This window comes from Strix aluco, chromosome 6, assembly GCF_031877795.1.
Source record: "Strix aluco isolate bStrAlu1 chromosome 6, bStrAlu1.hap1, whole genome shotgun sequence".
Classification (NCBI taxonomy): domain Eukaryota; kingdom Metazoa; phylum Chordata; class Aves; order Strigiformes; family Strigidae; genus Strix; species Strix aluco.
In genome coordinates, this window is record NC_133936.1 from 28542558 (window position 1) to 28559524 (window position 16967).

General features: G+C 44.8%; 1 protein-coding gene across 17 annotated transcripts in view; it reads left to right on the forward strand.

The window, feature by feature from the left end:
- Positions 1-12673: 12673 nt before the first annotated feature.
- ABI2 (abl interactor 2) overlaps positions 12674-16967 on the forward strand; it is a 72007-nt gene continuing 67713 nt past the window's right edge. For 11 of the 17 annotated variants that reach the window (XM_074829317.1, XM_074829324.1, XM_074829329.1 and 8 more), the window contains exon 1: positions 12676-12859. In XM_074829317.1, coding sequence (XP_074685418.1) covers positions 12743-12859 — 117 coding nt within the window. In that variant the 5' untranslated portion in view covers positions 12676-12742. Of the gene's footprint in view, positions 12860-16967 lie in introns of all 17 variants that reach the window. The other 6 variants (XM_074829321.1, XM_074829318.1, XM_074829323.1 and 3 more) reach the window with 2 other exon arrangements.

The window sequence follows — 16967 nt, forward strand, 5'->3', positions numbered from 1 at the left end:
CTGTTATGTTCCTACAGAGTTTGTGGAAAACAAAAAAAAGATGACTGGGCATAGAGAGTCTATGCTAGGTATGTCACAAGATTGCAGCCAAAGCTGAAGCATACTTAGATGCCAGCCTGGGGAAAAGCCCGAATCAGCACCTGCACTGTAGCAGATAGTCAATCTCAGGAGTCCAGTCAGTAGAAAATAGGGTTTTGTCAGTCTTGCTGCTCAGACCCACAAAGGATATATGTAAGGCCCAGAGATCTCTTCTGGCTGTAACATGGGGATGTGGGCAAGCATTGCAACCTGTGGAAAAAAATGCCATAGTCTAGAAACAAAACCAAGAGGGGGAGGTTGCTTCTATAATATAGGGAATTATTGCCTTTTACGCTTCGTATTCCTGCTCTACACCAGAAAGCTGCTTCACAAATTCCACAGGATGGTTTTGAAAAGCATACAGAAAAGCTGTCATTTCATTTCTTGGACTCTGTAGAACAAGCTTCTACAGAGGGCTACAAACTCATGGAAGGTAAGAGGCTAAATATATCTCTGTGCCTATGCAACCTGCTGCTCTCAGAAGCAGGCAGCCAGCACAGGTGCTGGGAGCAGTCAGGCCATTGCTAATTGATTGTCATGGCTGTTTCTGGCTGACAAAGCCTTGTACTTTTACCCCTTGTACTGGTGGCAACTGGTGAGACAGTTAACATAACTGAGCAGAGCAGACAGCTTATTGAGCTAGCCTTCCACTACCTCCTAAATATCCATGAATGGTGTTACCTCTAGATTTTAATTAATCTGCGCTGCATATAGAGCCATTATTGCAAATTAGTAATATCCTTCTGTTCCCAGCAGTTGAAGGTCTTGCTGGTAATGGCTGTGGCATGCAGCACAGTGTTGAGGGCTGTATGTTTTATTTTCCATCATTAAATGGAAAGGGTGATATTGGCAACTTCTGTCCTACTTGCTGCAAAAGTAAATGTTGTTTTTTGGGCAGAGTGGATGTTTGCTGATTTAAAATACTTTGGGCAGCTCTTGTGCCAGCTCCCCCATTAGCTGTGCAGTTATGTGAACCTGGGCTGCTGGCCATCCAAACTGGGAAAACAGTATCTCACCTGCATAGTTTGTTTGTGAACATTTTGGTACTGCTTAAGTCACAGGTAAGTAGCACTGCCTTCTCACTCTTTCTGTCTCAGGTACTGTGCACGTGTTTCCTACTGACAGCAGGAGATAAACTGTTGAGTCTCACTATTCAATAGGGCCGTGTATGACCTTCGCAAGGTTTCTTTTAATGCTACAGAAGGGGCTCCCTGACATTAACCCTTGGATATAGATATATTCTGATCAGCAGAGTGAAGTCTATGTGGATTGACTTCATTTTTGTGCTTGGATCCTCTTGTAGCTTTGGGGCAAAAGGAATGGGGTAGAGCTGTACCTTAATGAAAGCACTTTGAGCCTACAGGACTTCACCCACTTCCCTACCCCTTTTATCAAGAGTGACAAGGAAGGGGAAAAAAGGTTTCCAACAAGAAGGAAAATCTTTATCACTTGTGGGTTATGCCACCAGGAAGTGGAACTGTGGCAGCTCTTGCTGCTTTTTTCCACTGGAATTGCTGGAAAATATTCCAGGAATCTTTCTCTGGAGCCTGAGAGTATGTACCCATCTTGGCATCTCTCTCTAGTTGAGCTCAGGACTGTTTTTTAGCTATCACTTTTCAACTAAACAAAAGGCCTGTTTGACATCTCTTAGGATTCAATGCCAGGTTTTTGGCAGTAGCAGACGGGGAAGAGGAACTACCACATGCAGGAAAAAAAAAGACAGAAATGTTCCTCACATATGGAGGGTGGGGAAGGAGAGAAGATAGGGGTTTCCATGGCAACATTCCTTGAAGATAAGTATTTTTAAATCTGTGTGAATTTTAGCATTCAAAACACAGTTGTGTTTCCCACAAAAAGACTTGGGGGAGGGATGAAGTGGAAAGAATTTTTCCCCCTACTTCTCAGGTCATTCCTATTTCTTTTACAAAGGAGCCTGAATCCAAGATAAATGAAGTATGTATGATTGCTCTGATGTTAATGCTCCTGTAAAGAAAAGCCTTTGCTTCCAGGAGGCAAAAAGCATCAGTCATAGTTCTGTATCTGCACCAACATCTCTGGCACAAGCACTTGATCATCTCTCTAATGGGAAAAGTAGTTTAAATAGATCAGTGCTAGGCCAGTAAAAAGTCACAACGACAAATCTTGCAGGATTCCACATTAAACTAGTGTAACTTGGAGCAAAAATCTTAATTGACATACAGGTAAGTGATAATAGTGGTGATAAGGTAGCTGAGGCTTTTTGCCTTGGTCAGAGAGGAGAGGATGGAAAACTGAAAGGGCAGAGAAACCAGGTAAAATGTATCCCTGGTGAGTGTCTCAGTTACCTCCAACGCCAGTGAAACATCGCTGAGGGTGGGCAAGTGGTGCTCCAGTCTCACTATTAGGCAGGAACTGTTTGATCTTTATATGGAGTATCGGTGCTGGGCCCACCTCTGAACCTCTCTGAAGCTTCTCTGCTCCATTCTCTGCAGTGCTGGGCAACTCACGGGCACTGGCACGCTCTGCTGCCACCTCCCTGCTGGCATCCAGGCAGGTCAGCTCTGTCACAAGCCTGGCAGTGAGACATCCAATGCTGTGCCTGCTTGGGTGCCAACTTTCTAGTCTCACCAAAGAAGGCTTTTTTTTTTTTTTTTAACAGTCGCTTCCAACTCAGTAATGACTCAGACACTGCAGCAAGGGTAAAGCGATCATCTTCCCCTTCAGAGCTTTACAGCAGAAGGCCCTGGGTATCCTCACTAAAAGAGAGCTTGCTGGGCCCAGCCATCAGCTGGATTCAGTTCTTTAATTTAACTGATGGAACGAGATGCTCCAGCAGTGCTGTGTACCTCCTGGCTTAGGGACTGTGTTTCAGCAATAGACTCAATGATTCCTACAAGTACTTTCTGTTCAGAAGCCTTGGGGAGGGGAGGCTGGGAGGGAATGAATAGTCATCTATGAAGAAGAAGGTGCTATTCACCTATTATGGCTCTAGCTCTCACCAAATTTCCCAAGGCCATGAATCCAGGAAGGGAACAAAATTGGAACAGTAAGAGAAAAACAGTAAGTCATATTTGGCCATTTATCTTTTGGGATGAAGGAGGAGAAGCAAATAAGGGTGTCTGAAAAAGCAAAGTTCATATCGTCAAAGTGTGGAAATTGGCACTTGGTAGTATTGTTTCATATTGGCCGAGACCCTGATACAGAATAAGTGAGGCTCAGATCTAGCTAAGGTGGCTTTATTACCCTTGCCAACTTCCCTACACCTTCATTGATAGTGCCTACCAGCAGCATGGAAAAAAGCTGCACTTTTCATGTCACTGTTGGATCCTCTATTGGAAGTCAGATATATTATTTTTAATTCTAGGAATATTCATGCCCTGACATCAGCACTAATGTGAAAATGCATACCCTGGCTTTGTAGTTTCTTGGACTGAAAAGCAACTGACTTGCTCATGCAGGGCTTGTTAGCTGTGAGTTATTGATTATATATATCATGTTTATTCCATCCCTTCCTTTAAGACCACTGTGGTATTTTGTGGTACACACTGATGCTCCAGCTCCATTCATTTACCTTACAGCTGAACCCCAGGAGATGCAGGAACTCTGCAATACCCAAAAAGCAGAAACGCAGCAACTCCAGTCCCTGCTCAGCAACCTTCAGTATCCAGTATGTCACAAGCTGACTCTTGCAAGTCAGCCTGGTACAATGATGGGGTTCAGGGCACCATGGGCATTATAGACAGCAGTAACTGGATTGCTGCTGTGCAGGGGAGCAGAAGAACAGGTTGCTACGTGTTGCAACATGTATAAGCGTTCTCACGCAGCTCTAAGTTTCCACAAATGCAGTTTCCAGGCCAAAAAGCCCTGTCTTCTGGCAGCTTGGCTACCACCTGCAACTGTCCTGCTTGGGGAGAAAGATGTGACAGATTTGTTTCTGAACATGCCCTGGCTTTCTGGGGTGGCTGTCCTGCTTTTGCAAGCTCTTCCAGGAGTCTGAGTGGGGGGAAGGTGCCTTGGGAGGAGAGGAGTGGGCCCCGTGAGTTAATGGGAGCTGACAGGTATGCCTGCAAGAATACACCATCGCATAGGATGGGAAACCAACTGGACCAATGGGTGCAGCCGCCCCACATTCATTAGTGAGCAAGATATTTGGGAGCAGAGAGGGTGTTTGAAGCACTTAGTCCTTCTGATGTGCAGAATTCATATTAAATTTGCCAGAGCCTGTGCCTTGATTTGATGATATTGTTCTACTAAAATGAAGGAGCAAATTGATTGCTTGCTAACAGACTGCTCTAAATTAACCTCAAGCGTGGGCCTGGGCCTGCAAACCTTTGTATGACTGACTATTATTTATGCTGTGTGACTGCATTGAATACCACTGACTATTCATATATTGGCCTAGCACAGTTGCACTTAAATCTTAGGTGAGGCTTTCAGTCATTAGAAACCAAATTTTTGAAGCTCTTTGGGTGTTTGGATTTTGAATACCCCACAAAGCACCTGCTTGACTATTTAAATGCCTAGATGTCTTTGTAAGTCTAGTATTGGCATAATGCAAAGAAAAAGGAAATGATATAGAGGGTTTGCTGGATCAGGCCTCTAGTTTCATATCCTAGCAGTGATCACTAGGTAAGGCCTGTTGCTATATATATGCCATAGTTCATAGTGATCCTCTTTTGTGCTTGAGGAAGCTTGATGGTGACTTTTACATAGTAAAGGTAAAAATACTGCAAACATACATCCTGCATTAGCCTTTATATATTTTATAGCTGTATGGTTCCAGTGTGGTAAACTGAGCTGAGCAATCACATTTTCTCAATTACCCTCAAGAACTGGAAATCCTTATCACCTCTGTGTTTCTTTCTCCCACTACTGCAGCACTGGTCTTGAAATTGTCACCACAGCTAAAAATCCTCATTCTGTAAATTAAACTGTGATTTAAAAAAATTTTACAGTGCAGCCTCCTCATAAAACTCCAAGTCTTTTGCTGATGTGACTCACTCAATTACTCATGTGGGCAGACGTTCAGATAATAAAAGTAGTTAATGGAAAACTGTGAGAAATACTGCTGGTTCCTGAGGAGGCAGGGGAGGGGGAAGGCTACTGCGGGTATTTTATCCTAAGAGCTGCTGAATTCACTGAGCTCCCAGCCATTTTTTTAAGATAAGGATTTCTCCATTCTGCTTTTTCCTTTGTATGAAAACAGCTTGAAAACTCAGATTGGCAGTAGAGGAGCAAAAGTACACCAGCTGTATATGTTTGCTCCTTTGCTCCTCTTCCCACATATTAGAGATGATACCAGTGTGTGTCCTGAAATAATCTCTTTATCCTAGCCATGTATATACTTAAACTGCATTCAGTACTCTAATGACCTCTGGATTCCTGAATCAAGGAGTACAGCTAGCAAGTGGCTAACTAAGCCCTTTGGTTGGAGGTGTCACATATACTGACAAGGACTGGATTTTTCTGGAATGAATAACAGGCCCTTGAGATTTGGTGTGCAATAGATCAGGTAATACAAGTAGAAGGCAGATTTCAATGACATTTCAGTACATGCACATTGGAGGAATATGGCACTTTTTGAAGTTGGTGATGCAGAAGGGTACTGAAGAGTAGTAAGGTATCAGTTCGATGGGAGAGCCCCCTTACACAATGAAATTATACTTGTATGATGGCTTCAGAGAGACTTAGAGTTAAGCCAAAACTGGAACTAGTGGAAGTTCTGATTAGAGCTGAGGGCTAACTGGCATATGCAAAATAACCAGAACAGTTTTAACTCTTGGTTGTGTGGCTCCCTTTAGAGCTAGATTTTTGAGGGATGTGCTACCGCAAGTGGCTGTGCGAGTCCCTTCCAACAACAGCGATGGGTGTGAAAAGGGAGAGGACACAAAGATGTGCTCATTCTTCATGCAAGATGAGCTGGAAGGGAGACTATGGCTTGACTTGCAAAATAGAGCTTCTGGCACAGAGAAGCAGTGCATGGGTGTTGAGGCTGTGGACCTGAGAAAGTAAGCTGTCAAATTATATTTAGCGAATACATGCTGCAGAAAAGCGCAGACGGGGAAGGAGGGAAGCTAATGTGTAGCTGGGCCCCATGGGTAGTGAGCACACAGAGCAGGGAATGAGGCTGTTTAGAGAGGATGAATTGCCTTGGTGTTCCTGATTCAAATAAATCTCTGAGGCCAGAGATCTGCACAGACTTGTATGATTACTTTGAACAGCAGAGCTCAGCTTTATTTATCCGTCAGTAATGGCTCAACCCCAGACTCCATTAGGTGAAGGGTGACCACCCTGTGGCCTTCCAGCCATTCACCTCTGGCCCTGTGCTAGGGATGTCTCCTGCAGCAATCCCATTCCCTAGCTGGGGAAGCAGTAGTCTGATAGAGGCTCTTGAAACCAATGTCACAAGCTGCTGTATACCCCAGTTGCACACCCAGCTCAGCCCCAACCCACTAGAAGATTGTTAGCTAAGGTTGGCATCTGCAAAATGGATTACCCTGCCCTATTTGAATTCAGGGGTGTGAACACCTCGCTCCATTGTGTTCACTGGAAAACCCAGTCCTAAAGAGACAAAGATGGGAAAAAAAGAATCCTTATACCTATATGAGAGAGATCAAACCTTGTGTGCTGACATGTGACAGTCAGTCATTTGGGTTCTGTCTTATATTCCAGAGGTTGTGACTTTGACTAGTTTGTAGCAGGATGGGTACAGCTTAGGCTCTAACTCTTTCCTGCTAAAAGCTCACTCATATGATTCAGTCTTTGCCTTTGAAATAAATGAGTCCTTTAAGCTTCCTCTCAGAGGAGACAGTGCGGGGAGGCCTGGCTGCCTTCTGCACATAAATATTCTGTCAAACCAGATTCAGGCTGAGGTGGGTGAAGCTGCTGCGACTCATGGGGAGCCATCAGTCTCCATCTCCCGTTAGGCAGTACTGCATCATTGAGATTTGTGCTGTTACCATGCTGTCAAAAGTAGCTGTGGGTGAGAGAAAGGGCTGAAATGCTCCTCTGTGTTGGCCAAGCAGGAGGACAGGACAGTTAGGAGAAGGAGAGAGATGCAGACAGGATAGTGAACAGAAGCTGTGCAAAGAGGAGCTGCCTTCGCAGCCTTGTAAAAGTGAATTACTTGACCAGATGTGTGATGGAAGGAGGAAAGATGACTTCACAGATGTGATTTATTATCCTTCCCAGCAAGGGAGTTATGCTAATTCCAGTAATAACACACATTTGTTTGGTGGCTCCTAAAAATATGCAAGGCCATAAAAAACTTTTTAAAGTGGTTTATGTGGTAAAAGCATGATTACAAACAGGACAGGATTAAAAAAACTCCAGTGGGCAAGTTCCTGGAGTTATGCAAGTACCTAAAAATCTGAACTTTGATTACGTCAGGAAGAAACAAAGACCCAGAGAATGGTTCTAACTGTTGCAGCTGTAGAGCAAACTTGCAAATGTGAAAAAAGCATAAGCAGGCCAGTAACATCTGCTCCAGTCTGTAGCGAGCCGGAGTCAATAGTTGAGAGAGGATTAATTTTCCCATGTGCTGCAGTGGAGCATTAACTCCACTATCTATCCTTTAAGGTCTTTCTCCTCAGCAGCCATATCAGACCTTACCTGGGAGATGCCACAAGGGTCAGGACAGGGTGGGAAGGGACTGGCAGTTGGTCTGGGTTGGCATCTTTGAGAAGGAATACTGGCAGGAAAGAAAAACAAATTAGAGTGGTTTTTCCCCCCCTCCCCCCGAGTGCTTTATCGTTTGAACCCTTGAAGGGAAACTGATGAGCAGCTATGCTTTGTGCTGGCTTCTCTTTGAGGCCATTTGTTGCCTGTTTTCTTTTAAAGTCTGAAATGTTAGAAAGAGATCATTATTTTTCCTATTTAGCTTGACCTCTTCCTCCCTTGGAGAGTTTCTTCCCTTGTACTGGCTGTGTCCTTCTCACACAGTGCTGTGTTGAAATAAAGTTCAAGAGCAAACCTGAATTCCTAGGAAAAAAGCTTAGTGTTTGGAATGAGACACATCCTAGAAGAGACAGTCTGAATCTCTGCAACATGTCCTGTCTCTCTCTGGAGGTGCTGTGAGGTATCAGATGTCAATCATGCACTGCCTCCCTCTGAGGGGGTTCTGAAATAACAATGTTAGAGCAAACACTTCCATGAGATGTAAACTACCCCACGGGTCACTTCTCCTACCCTTTGTACAGCAAGCGCTTTACCCAGCTGCAGTTTCTCATAAACAGAGAGGTTATCTGTGGTTACAATCTTGATTGCCCAGCAAATTGCTGAATGCCCGAGGAAGCAGGAGGAGAATGTGCAGCTGCAGGGTGTGTGGGTTTTTCATTGTGGCTTACAAGGAGGACGGGAGGTGGAGGGTTTAAGAGCCATCGGTATCCTGACACCATTTGTTGCAGCATTGGAGGTGTATGAGCTGCATTCTGTGCTGGGAGGCCACCCCTGGCATTCTGGAATAGCCGTGGGAGTTAAAAAAACTGCTGTTTGCTTCAGGTGCTTTGGATTATGAGACTGGTGAAGACCTGCCAGAGGCAGATTTGGACACTATGAAGCGAGCAGGACCGTGTCTTTGTTGGGGGAATGAAGGTACATACTATTTTCCTCAGTCACCTAATTTTCCCTTCCTCCCCCATTCCTCCAGTAAATGTTACCTGCTGGCTAAAGGGCATGGGCCTATCTATTATATGGTCAGTGCACATGACCACTAAGTTTGGTGTCAGAGTTCTTTGTCCTTTATCCAGCTGCAAATCTGCTCAGCTCCATGTGATGCCGCAAGCACAGGGATTTTCAGCTTTTGTTTCTACTGTTTACAAAATGTGAAAAAAAAAAAAAAAAAAAAGGGAAAAATGCTCAGAAGTGGGAACCTCATAAAACCAGAGCAGAGTTATTTACACAAGTGAACCGAAAACCTGCAGCAGGATCTGTCAGAGATCTGACCTGTTCATCTGTCTAAACAAGATGTTTACTAACATACCCCAATGTGGTGATTGTGCTATTTAGTTTTCCATATAGCAAAGAAAATGGAAGAGGATTATTCCTGTGATTTCTTACTGTGGTGCCAAAAATAGGTGGCCTTTGAGCTACCCCATTATTACTTTTCTCTAATTAAGAATTGGTAATTCAAACTGTGGTATGTGGGACATGCACACAAAGTGTCCGGCTGGAAGATTACACATGACCAAACCATTGGCTTGTCTGTGCAAGTTTTTGTGAATAGGGTACTCCTGTGGGTGATTGGTAGGAGTTAAAACTTGACACATGCAAGAAAACTTGGAATATCCGTCTCTCTGTGCTTTTAGATTGTGGTGTCCAGTTTGGACTCTTGAGCTAGATGCTTGCCTTTCTATATTCTGGTGACTGAACAGCACATTTAGGTGGAAAATACGTTTGCTTCCCAGTCTTGAAGATATTGATCTAAGGGAAAATCTTGCACAAAAGGATTAAAAAGAAGTTGGAAAAGTTAAAGTGTGTAATACTGTATTTAGGGCTGAGGGAGTATAAAAACTTAAAATTAGTTTAACACATCACTTGACAGATGGGAAGTCATTTATGTAAATTTAGGGAAGTGGTAGTTGGATTCAGTTGGTCTAATTTAAACAGTATTTCTAATTATTTTTGGTATGTGTACAGAGGATTATAGGACAGCCATTATTCTGACAGGAGGGCTCTTCATATTTAAATTTAAATCCACAAAAGAGTACCCTATTAAAATGTAAACATGCTGTGATAACAAGCACCTAATTACAAAGACAGGTTAGCCCGGCTACTCTGGTGAACAGCTATGTGCATGAATTTCAGATAATGCTTTTTCTTACACCCTAAAAACCATCAGCAGGGCAACAGAGAGGTCAAGAGGTGCCTGACCCACAGGTGGGAGCTCCCTGTAAGAAGGTTTGCTGATGCTAAGCGCAGATCTGAGAGCAGACAGGCTCTTGCAGGTTTCCAATGAAAGCAGGCCTTGATGGCACCCAAAAGCACAGAGAGAGGATGACACAATTAACAATTCTCCCTCCCTACAGTCTGGTGCTGCTAATCCAAGTTAAAACTCCTAACAGCGTCTTTGGAGAACCTTCCTCTTTACATCTTGACAGCTTTCTCCTTTTGCCAAGAGAAAGATCATGCAGGTTTACAGAGGAGCTGCCAAATGACAGCTTGACTTCACACCTGAGAAGCAAATGAATGAAGAGAGAAGGAAAGCCTCAGCCTGCCTCCAGCCTGGCACAAACATGAAGAGTCCTAGGAGTGTGGGCATGAGCAACCCCTGGAGCTGCAGCAGCAGCAGATGTGGCATGAGGAGTCCAAGATGAAGCTACTGTAGAGGAGGGAACGTGGGGCCCTTTACCAAAACATGAAGGTGTTATTCATCAGCTGCAAGCCCTGGGGTGAGGTGGAGGCCTGGCCATGGCTGATTCTTGAAGGTGTGGGACAAGGCTTGGAGCTCCATGCTCTACAGCAGCCCTTTGTGAGTTGATTTGGTTGGCTTTTCTTCCTGGAGCCCTGGCAGCAAAGGCACATTAACAATCAGCAGGGGGGCTGACAACCAGGATTTATTCTTTAACAACAACAAAATCAGTGGTTTTGAATGTATAACTCATGGTTTATAAACTCAGGGTAGAGGGCACCAAGAGCGAGGCTGCTGACACTCACTTCTTCAGTCCTTGGTCATTTTAGGGCGGGGAGTGCCAGTGTCCGTTGTGGAGAGCTGCGGGCAGCCTGAGACCACAGCCCTGCGCTGGAGCGTGTCACCCCTCTTGAGCAGTCACCCCTCTTCTCCCCACAGCACATCTAGGTGGGGGGTCTCTAGCAGGCTCTTTTGTGATTCTTAAGCCTTTTTGTAAGATCAAGACTACTGCAGCTGTAACATATGAATTACCCCCGGCACTTTAACTGCCTGTAGAAAAACTAAAACACACAATCAAGTAGTTGAAGTTGTGAATTTTAGCCCACATTTAAAAATGGGAGAAAAATGCTTTGCGCATGAGGGTTTTTAAAGCAGTATAATGAACAGTGCCTGACTCATCCTTCACATGGGGGAATTAAGCAAGCTAAGAAGAAATGTCTCCAGGCAGACATCCCTCAGGGCAGGGATTTCTATCTCATTTTTCTTTTAAGGTAAGAAACTTACCAGGACTGGCCCAAAGACTGCGTCTTTGTTGCCTGACCCCACCAGGTGTTTGCAATCTGCTTGTAATTCTAGAAGTCACCTGGAGGCCAGGCATATCTAGCTGGATGCCTTTGCAACAGCTTTCAAGGCTTGGGAACAACTGTTCCTATAGTACCAGGTTGGTGTACAAGGACTGCGGCACTGGATCTTCTCTGGCTGGTGACTACCACAGAAGTGTCTGTAACATGAAGGCTAGGAAAGTACCAGGCTGCCAGAACATGTAAGGGATGTCAAATAACCCAGGGCTGCACTACAGAGGCAGCAGGAGCTCTGTGGAGCCTCATGGGAACATGAGGTGAGTAATCACAGCTGCAATCCATTTCAAAGAGACAAATGAGCTCCTCTAAAGAAAGCTGGAACACTTCTGCTGAGAGGGCTGATCACTTTTTTTTTTTTTTTTTTTTTTTTGGTGGGAGAAAGTCTACTTTTAGGTTCAGGTGAAGGAATTCAGTGGGAAAGTCTTCCACATTCCTCTAAGGGAGGGCATTTTCCTCAAGCATTGTAGAGATACCGAGTGACTTGCCTGGGACCTAGAGGAAATCGGTGTTAAAGCCAGGAACTGACCAAACAGACCTCCTAACTCATGGCTTCAGTGTTGTGCTTCAGCCATGAGGCTGTCCTTCCTCTGTTTCTGCTGACCCTTCATTATATGCTTTTCTCTGTTAAAGTTGAAAAGCTGACTACTTGGCAGTTGAGAATTTACCCTTCCTCTCGCCCCTGTACAATAGCAGCTTTTCAGACAGAATCTGCACAAAAGAAACATTCTGTTCTTCCTCTGCTGATCAGGAGAGCCGAGCAGCTACATTAAAAGCACGAGGGTCTGACCCTGGCTCACGTTGCAGTCAAAGACAAAGCTTCCAGGGAGAGCAGTAGCTGTGGCGTTAAGACCTATGCTCTGGAAAGAGCGCTGCTAGCGAGCTGCTATTGACTCAATTAATGCAAAATGATGAAAAGAGCGCCAAGACTTCCTAATATGAAAACACACGTTATTATTTGGTGTGGCCCTTCGGACTAACGCTCGGCGCGGCGGCTGGTGCCAGCTCCGGTGCCGGGGGACACCCCCAGGGCAACAGCTCGGGGCGAGACCGCGGGGGCCGGGCCCCCACCTGCAAACGGCCATTAAAAAAGCTAAACCAAAATAAGGCCGGGACCGCTCGTTCTAGAGACTTTTCCGAGCTGCTCGCGGCGACGGGGGCGAGCGGGCCCCTGCCCCAGGTGCTCGCTCTGGCCCGGCCCGGATCCCGCCCGCCGCGCGCCGCCGGACCGGAAGGGGGGGCGCGGAGGGGGCGCGGGGGGCGGGCGCATGCGCATGCGCAGGAGGTGTTGCCCGGCCGCGCCCCGCCCCCGCCGCGGTGGGGGTCTGGCGCGCTCCCTGCCCGCGGCGCGAGGCCAGGCCCGGGCGGCGGGTAGCGCCGGGGGGCGGGGGGGGTGCGGTGCGAGCGGAGGGGGCAGGGGGCGGAGGGGGGCGAGGAAGACGGACGGACGGACGGACGGACGGGGTGAGAGGATGTGAAGATGGCGGAGCTGCAGATGCTGCTGGAGGAGGAGATCCCGGGGGGGCGCCGGGCCCTGTTCGACAGCTACACGAACCTGGAGCGGGTGGCCGAGTACTGCGAGACCAACTACATCCAGGTGCGGCGGGCGGGGCCGGGCGCGCGCAGCCTAACGGTCGCCGTCCCAGCCTAACGGTCGCTGTCCCCGCCTAACGGTCGCCGGCCCCGCGACGGCCCCGGCCCGGCGGCGCGGTGCTGAGGCGGCCCCGGCGGCGGGGGGTGGGCGAGCGAGTGAGCGAGCGAGGGGCAGCCCCGGCCGGGCAGGATCGAGCCCTCCCCCGCTGTTTGCGGTGGAGCTGCCGCCGCTGCCCGGTCCCGGTCCCGGCGGGCGGGTGAGGGGAGCGGGGTCGTGCCACCCCTGTCCCCTCGGCGATGGGAGGGTGACAGGCGGCTGCTGCAGCCTGGGGAGGGGGAAGACTGGTTCACCTCCAGCATGAAGTACCCCGGCGTGACGAGGCGGTTAAATATGTAATTGATTTCTAAATTAAATTCCTTCCACTTTGTGAGTGTGTTGAATATTTATTTCGGATCGTGTCTCTATCGCTCCTTTTCGTTCCCATCCCGCCTTCCGCTCTCTCCTGCTGACAGCACTGAGATGATGTGATAAACTGAGGAGAGACCCGACTCCTGTAATACAGTTTTTGTGCTTATTAATTTAGAGCACAATGACATATATTTTAATTGGGAGACGCGTGTCGGTTTATATTTCCCTTCCCAAGCAGGGCTGCGGTATTCGATAGGAAGGACAGCTACCAAGTGGTAGGTGCAGGATGAAAGCATGATGTAGTAGAGATGATACAGAATTAGGGAGAAACAGATCAAGAACAAGTTTTTACTGCAGCATGTGATTTTTGTGGTGACCACTGTGAAGCCAGGATGGTGTTAGGACTTTGGTTTTTTCCTTTCTTTCTCTTTTTACTAGGAGGAGAAGCAAAATATTGCCAGTTTACTTTGATAGTGATGGTAGGGTCAAATGAAAGAGTTCCTAGAAGACCCTAGGAAGGGTCTGAATGTATAGGAAAGAAAGGAGGGGGACATGGGTTTGTGGTGTCAATGTTGAGAGAGTCCGTTTTATTTTTGCTTTCAGTCCCCTAAGTGGAGAGTGCTTGTGTGTTTCCAGAGGGCAAGTAGGGATGAGATCTGTGGCAAGATGATTCTGTCCGTGAAAATGGGAGAGCATATTTAACCAGTGACAGAGAATGCTTAAAATGTCCCTGTAAAAAATCTCTGACTCTTTCTTTTGAATTGTTGAATGACCAACTGTCCTTTAGACTTGGCATATTTTGGGTCATTTACAAAACATGTCAATTACAGTGACATTATACAGATGTATTTTATTGTGTAATAACTTTTTCTATGTTGAGTTAGTGTGACTTACGTCCTTTAAGAGAAGTGTATGGAAATATTTTCTTGAAGTCATAACACATAACATACGTGTATTTAAATTTATGCTTTTTTGAAAACTGGGAAATTGTTTTTTCTGTAATAGGAGAGAGGAATCTTTGAAGGTAGAACTGTATAGGAAGCGGTGGATGTAGTTTCGGGGTTTTTTTGTTCTTTCTCTGACCTTTTTTTGTGTTCTTTGTATAACTCAAAGTTTATAAAATCTGTATTGAACAGCTCCACTTTTATTGTTTTAATAAAAACTACAGAGGAGGACTCCATGCTGTTTTGTACAAATAGAGAATGAAAAGAGATGGTTATTGCCCCAGACAGCATACAGTCCGTAAGGACAGTCTAAGATAATAGGAGACGGATACAGACAGATGGTGAGTGAAGGAAAAGAATGAGGCACTCTTGGTCAGCCTGATGGATTCTGGCCACCACACAGCAATACCCCAACTGCTGGCAATTTATCCAAGGATCGTGACAACAGAGAGCTTTAAGGGGGAGGTGAGAATGAAAGAATGAAATTGTGTTGTGAGTGTTGACTGTGAAGTGCAGTATGGGTCACAGGATGAACAGGTTTAAATTTTAAACAAGTGGGGAATGGAGGACATCAGCCTGGCGATAGGCTCCAGCTTTTGGAATTGGCTGAGAGACCATAGAGTGGGATTATTGTAGGGAAGAGGTCCAGCATGAGGGGATTCTGGATTTAGTGATGCAAGTGTCCTAGTAACAAAGCTGTCAGCAAACTCACCCCACATTCACTGTGTCAGAGCTACGTAAACTCCTGCACAGGATTTGTGTACAAAGCTGATTTTTTTCTTCTCTGCAAGAATGGGAATAAGTAAATGAATATAAGTATTGGTTAGTTGGATATTGGTGATTTTGTTTCTAATTATAATCATTATTCCAAAGCTATTACATCCAATTAAATCCAAATTATATTCAAAATAGTTGCCTTGAATTTTGTGGTGAAGATGGGCTTATGATGACTTGGAAGTGTGTGGAAGAGTAGTCATCTCAGAAGTCATGTAGTGAAGATGGACTAATTCTACTATAATCCTGTAGTGTTTCGTTGTTGACAGAAGGTTTTGTTGTGGGTATTCTTGAGATCTCATAGAGGAGGCTCGAAACGTGACTGAGATCTGAACTTGATCTGCAGGATGATAGGCAGTGGGGTGATAGGGGCATTGAAAACATCACATTGACCTGTATTTGTCAGTAGACAAGCCACTCCCTTTTCTTTTTGTGTCAGTTGGTGCTTTGAGGTTTTATTGTCAAGTACAAAGATTGTTGCAAAAGTCAGTGGAGGCATAGGTCAGTTTAATAATAGAGAATTTGAAGTTCAGTGCCAAGGTGAATGTGTTTTTTCTCTTTCCCCCTGCTAGCAACATCATACGACCTTTGAAATAATTGAACATGTCTTCTCTTACATGTGGAAATTGCTAGTTCGTAGTAGTAGAGTTGTGGTGGTTGCAACTCATTTGACTTCTGCTTATGAAATGAAAAACCCATTCTTTAAAATTTTGGCAGTGCTTATCCAAATTATGATTGATACTTAGTGAGCTTAATTACTTTAGCAACAGGGAATGTTATGTAAATAGTTATCCTTTCCTTGAGTCTGTGATACAGAGCACATCAGATACCAGAGCATAACAGATATCAGAGCACATCACTGTAAAATTTTGTGGAAAATTATAGGAAATACAGTAAATGTGTAATAAATGGACCCGCAGCAATGAAAGATGAAAGGCTACTGTTTCAGCAGCAGAAGTTTTTTCAGCCCTTTTTCTTCACCAATTGTTGTTCTTTTTAAATTTTCCCACCGGGTAAGTCAGTCTCCCAGCCCTCCAGCCAATCAGTTACCTAGTAAGGTGATGTATTTTTCAAGAGACACTACTCCATTAACTAGGAAAATAAATTGATATAAGAAAAACTTAAAGTATAATTTGAACTTGCATCTTACAGCAATTAGTTTAATAAATTTTCAGTGACTATGATTCTGCTTTAAATAATAATAATACTTCAGTTTTAAGCATAAATGCATAAATTGCTCACTTTAATCTGCTTGTGTTACTACAGAAATCAAGTAACTTTTCTTGCCAAAAAGGTCTTATTCTTCTGATAACTTGGAGGAATCATACAGTTATTTCTACGTCATACTTCTTCTTAAAGAGAAGGGGAAGATATGCATTTTTATTTAGGAGGATTTGTAGTATCTGACACAACAGGTTGAATTTTATATTGTCTGTTCAGTGCTTTATGTCCTAGCGCTGTGTCCTCTGTTACCAAGTTCAGTCTCAATCTAAACTGTGCAACAGAGTAATTCTATAAAATTTGATTATCTGATGTAGTTGATATTATAAGAAACCATATTTGCAGTCTGCACTGATTTATCTGGATCTTTCCTAAAAAGCAGAGAATAGTTATAGTGAACGGTGTGCTGTGCTTACAAAATTTTCATATTCCTGCATTTTTGTTCAGGAGTATCCTAAAGAAAATTTCTGCTTACGATAGTGTAAGTAACAAGACCAAGCAATTATGCGATTTGCACATCTTGTTACTGGTATACTAACATAAATTCCCACACTATCTTGGTCTGTCGAGTTTCTTTGACCTTGTCCTGTATAAGTCTATTCTGGAATAATCTTTTGTTTGCTTCTCATGATCATCGCTCTTTTAAAAAATCAGCTTTTCATTTTGTGCAGTGCATGGAGCTTTCTAGAGTAACTGAATGCTTCAGTCTGTTAACTCTTTGTTGAAAGAATCGAAAAAAAAAACCCAGATGGAGCTATTTCAGC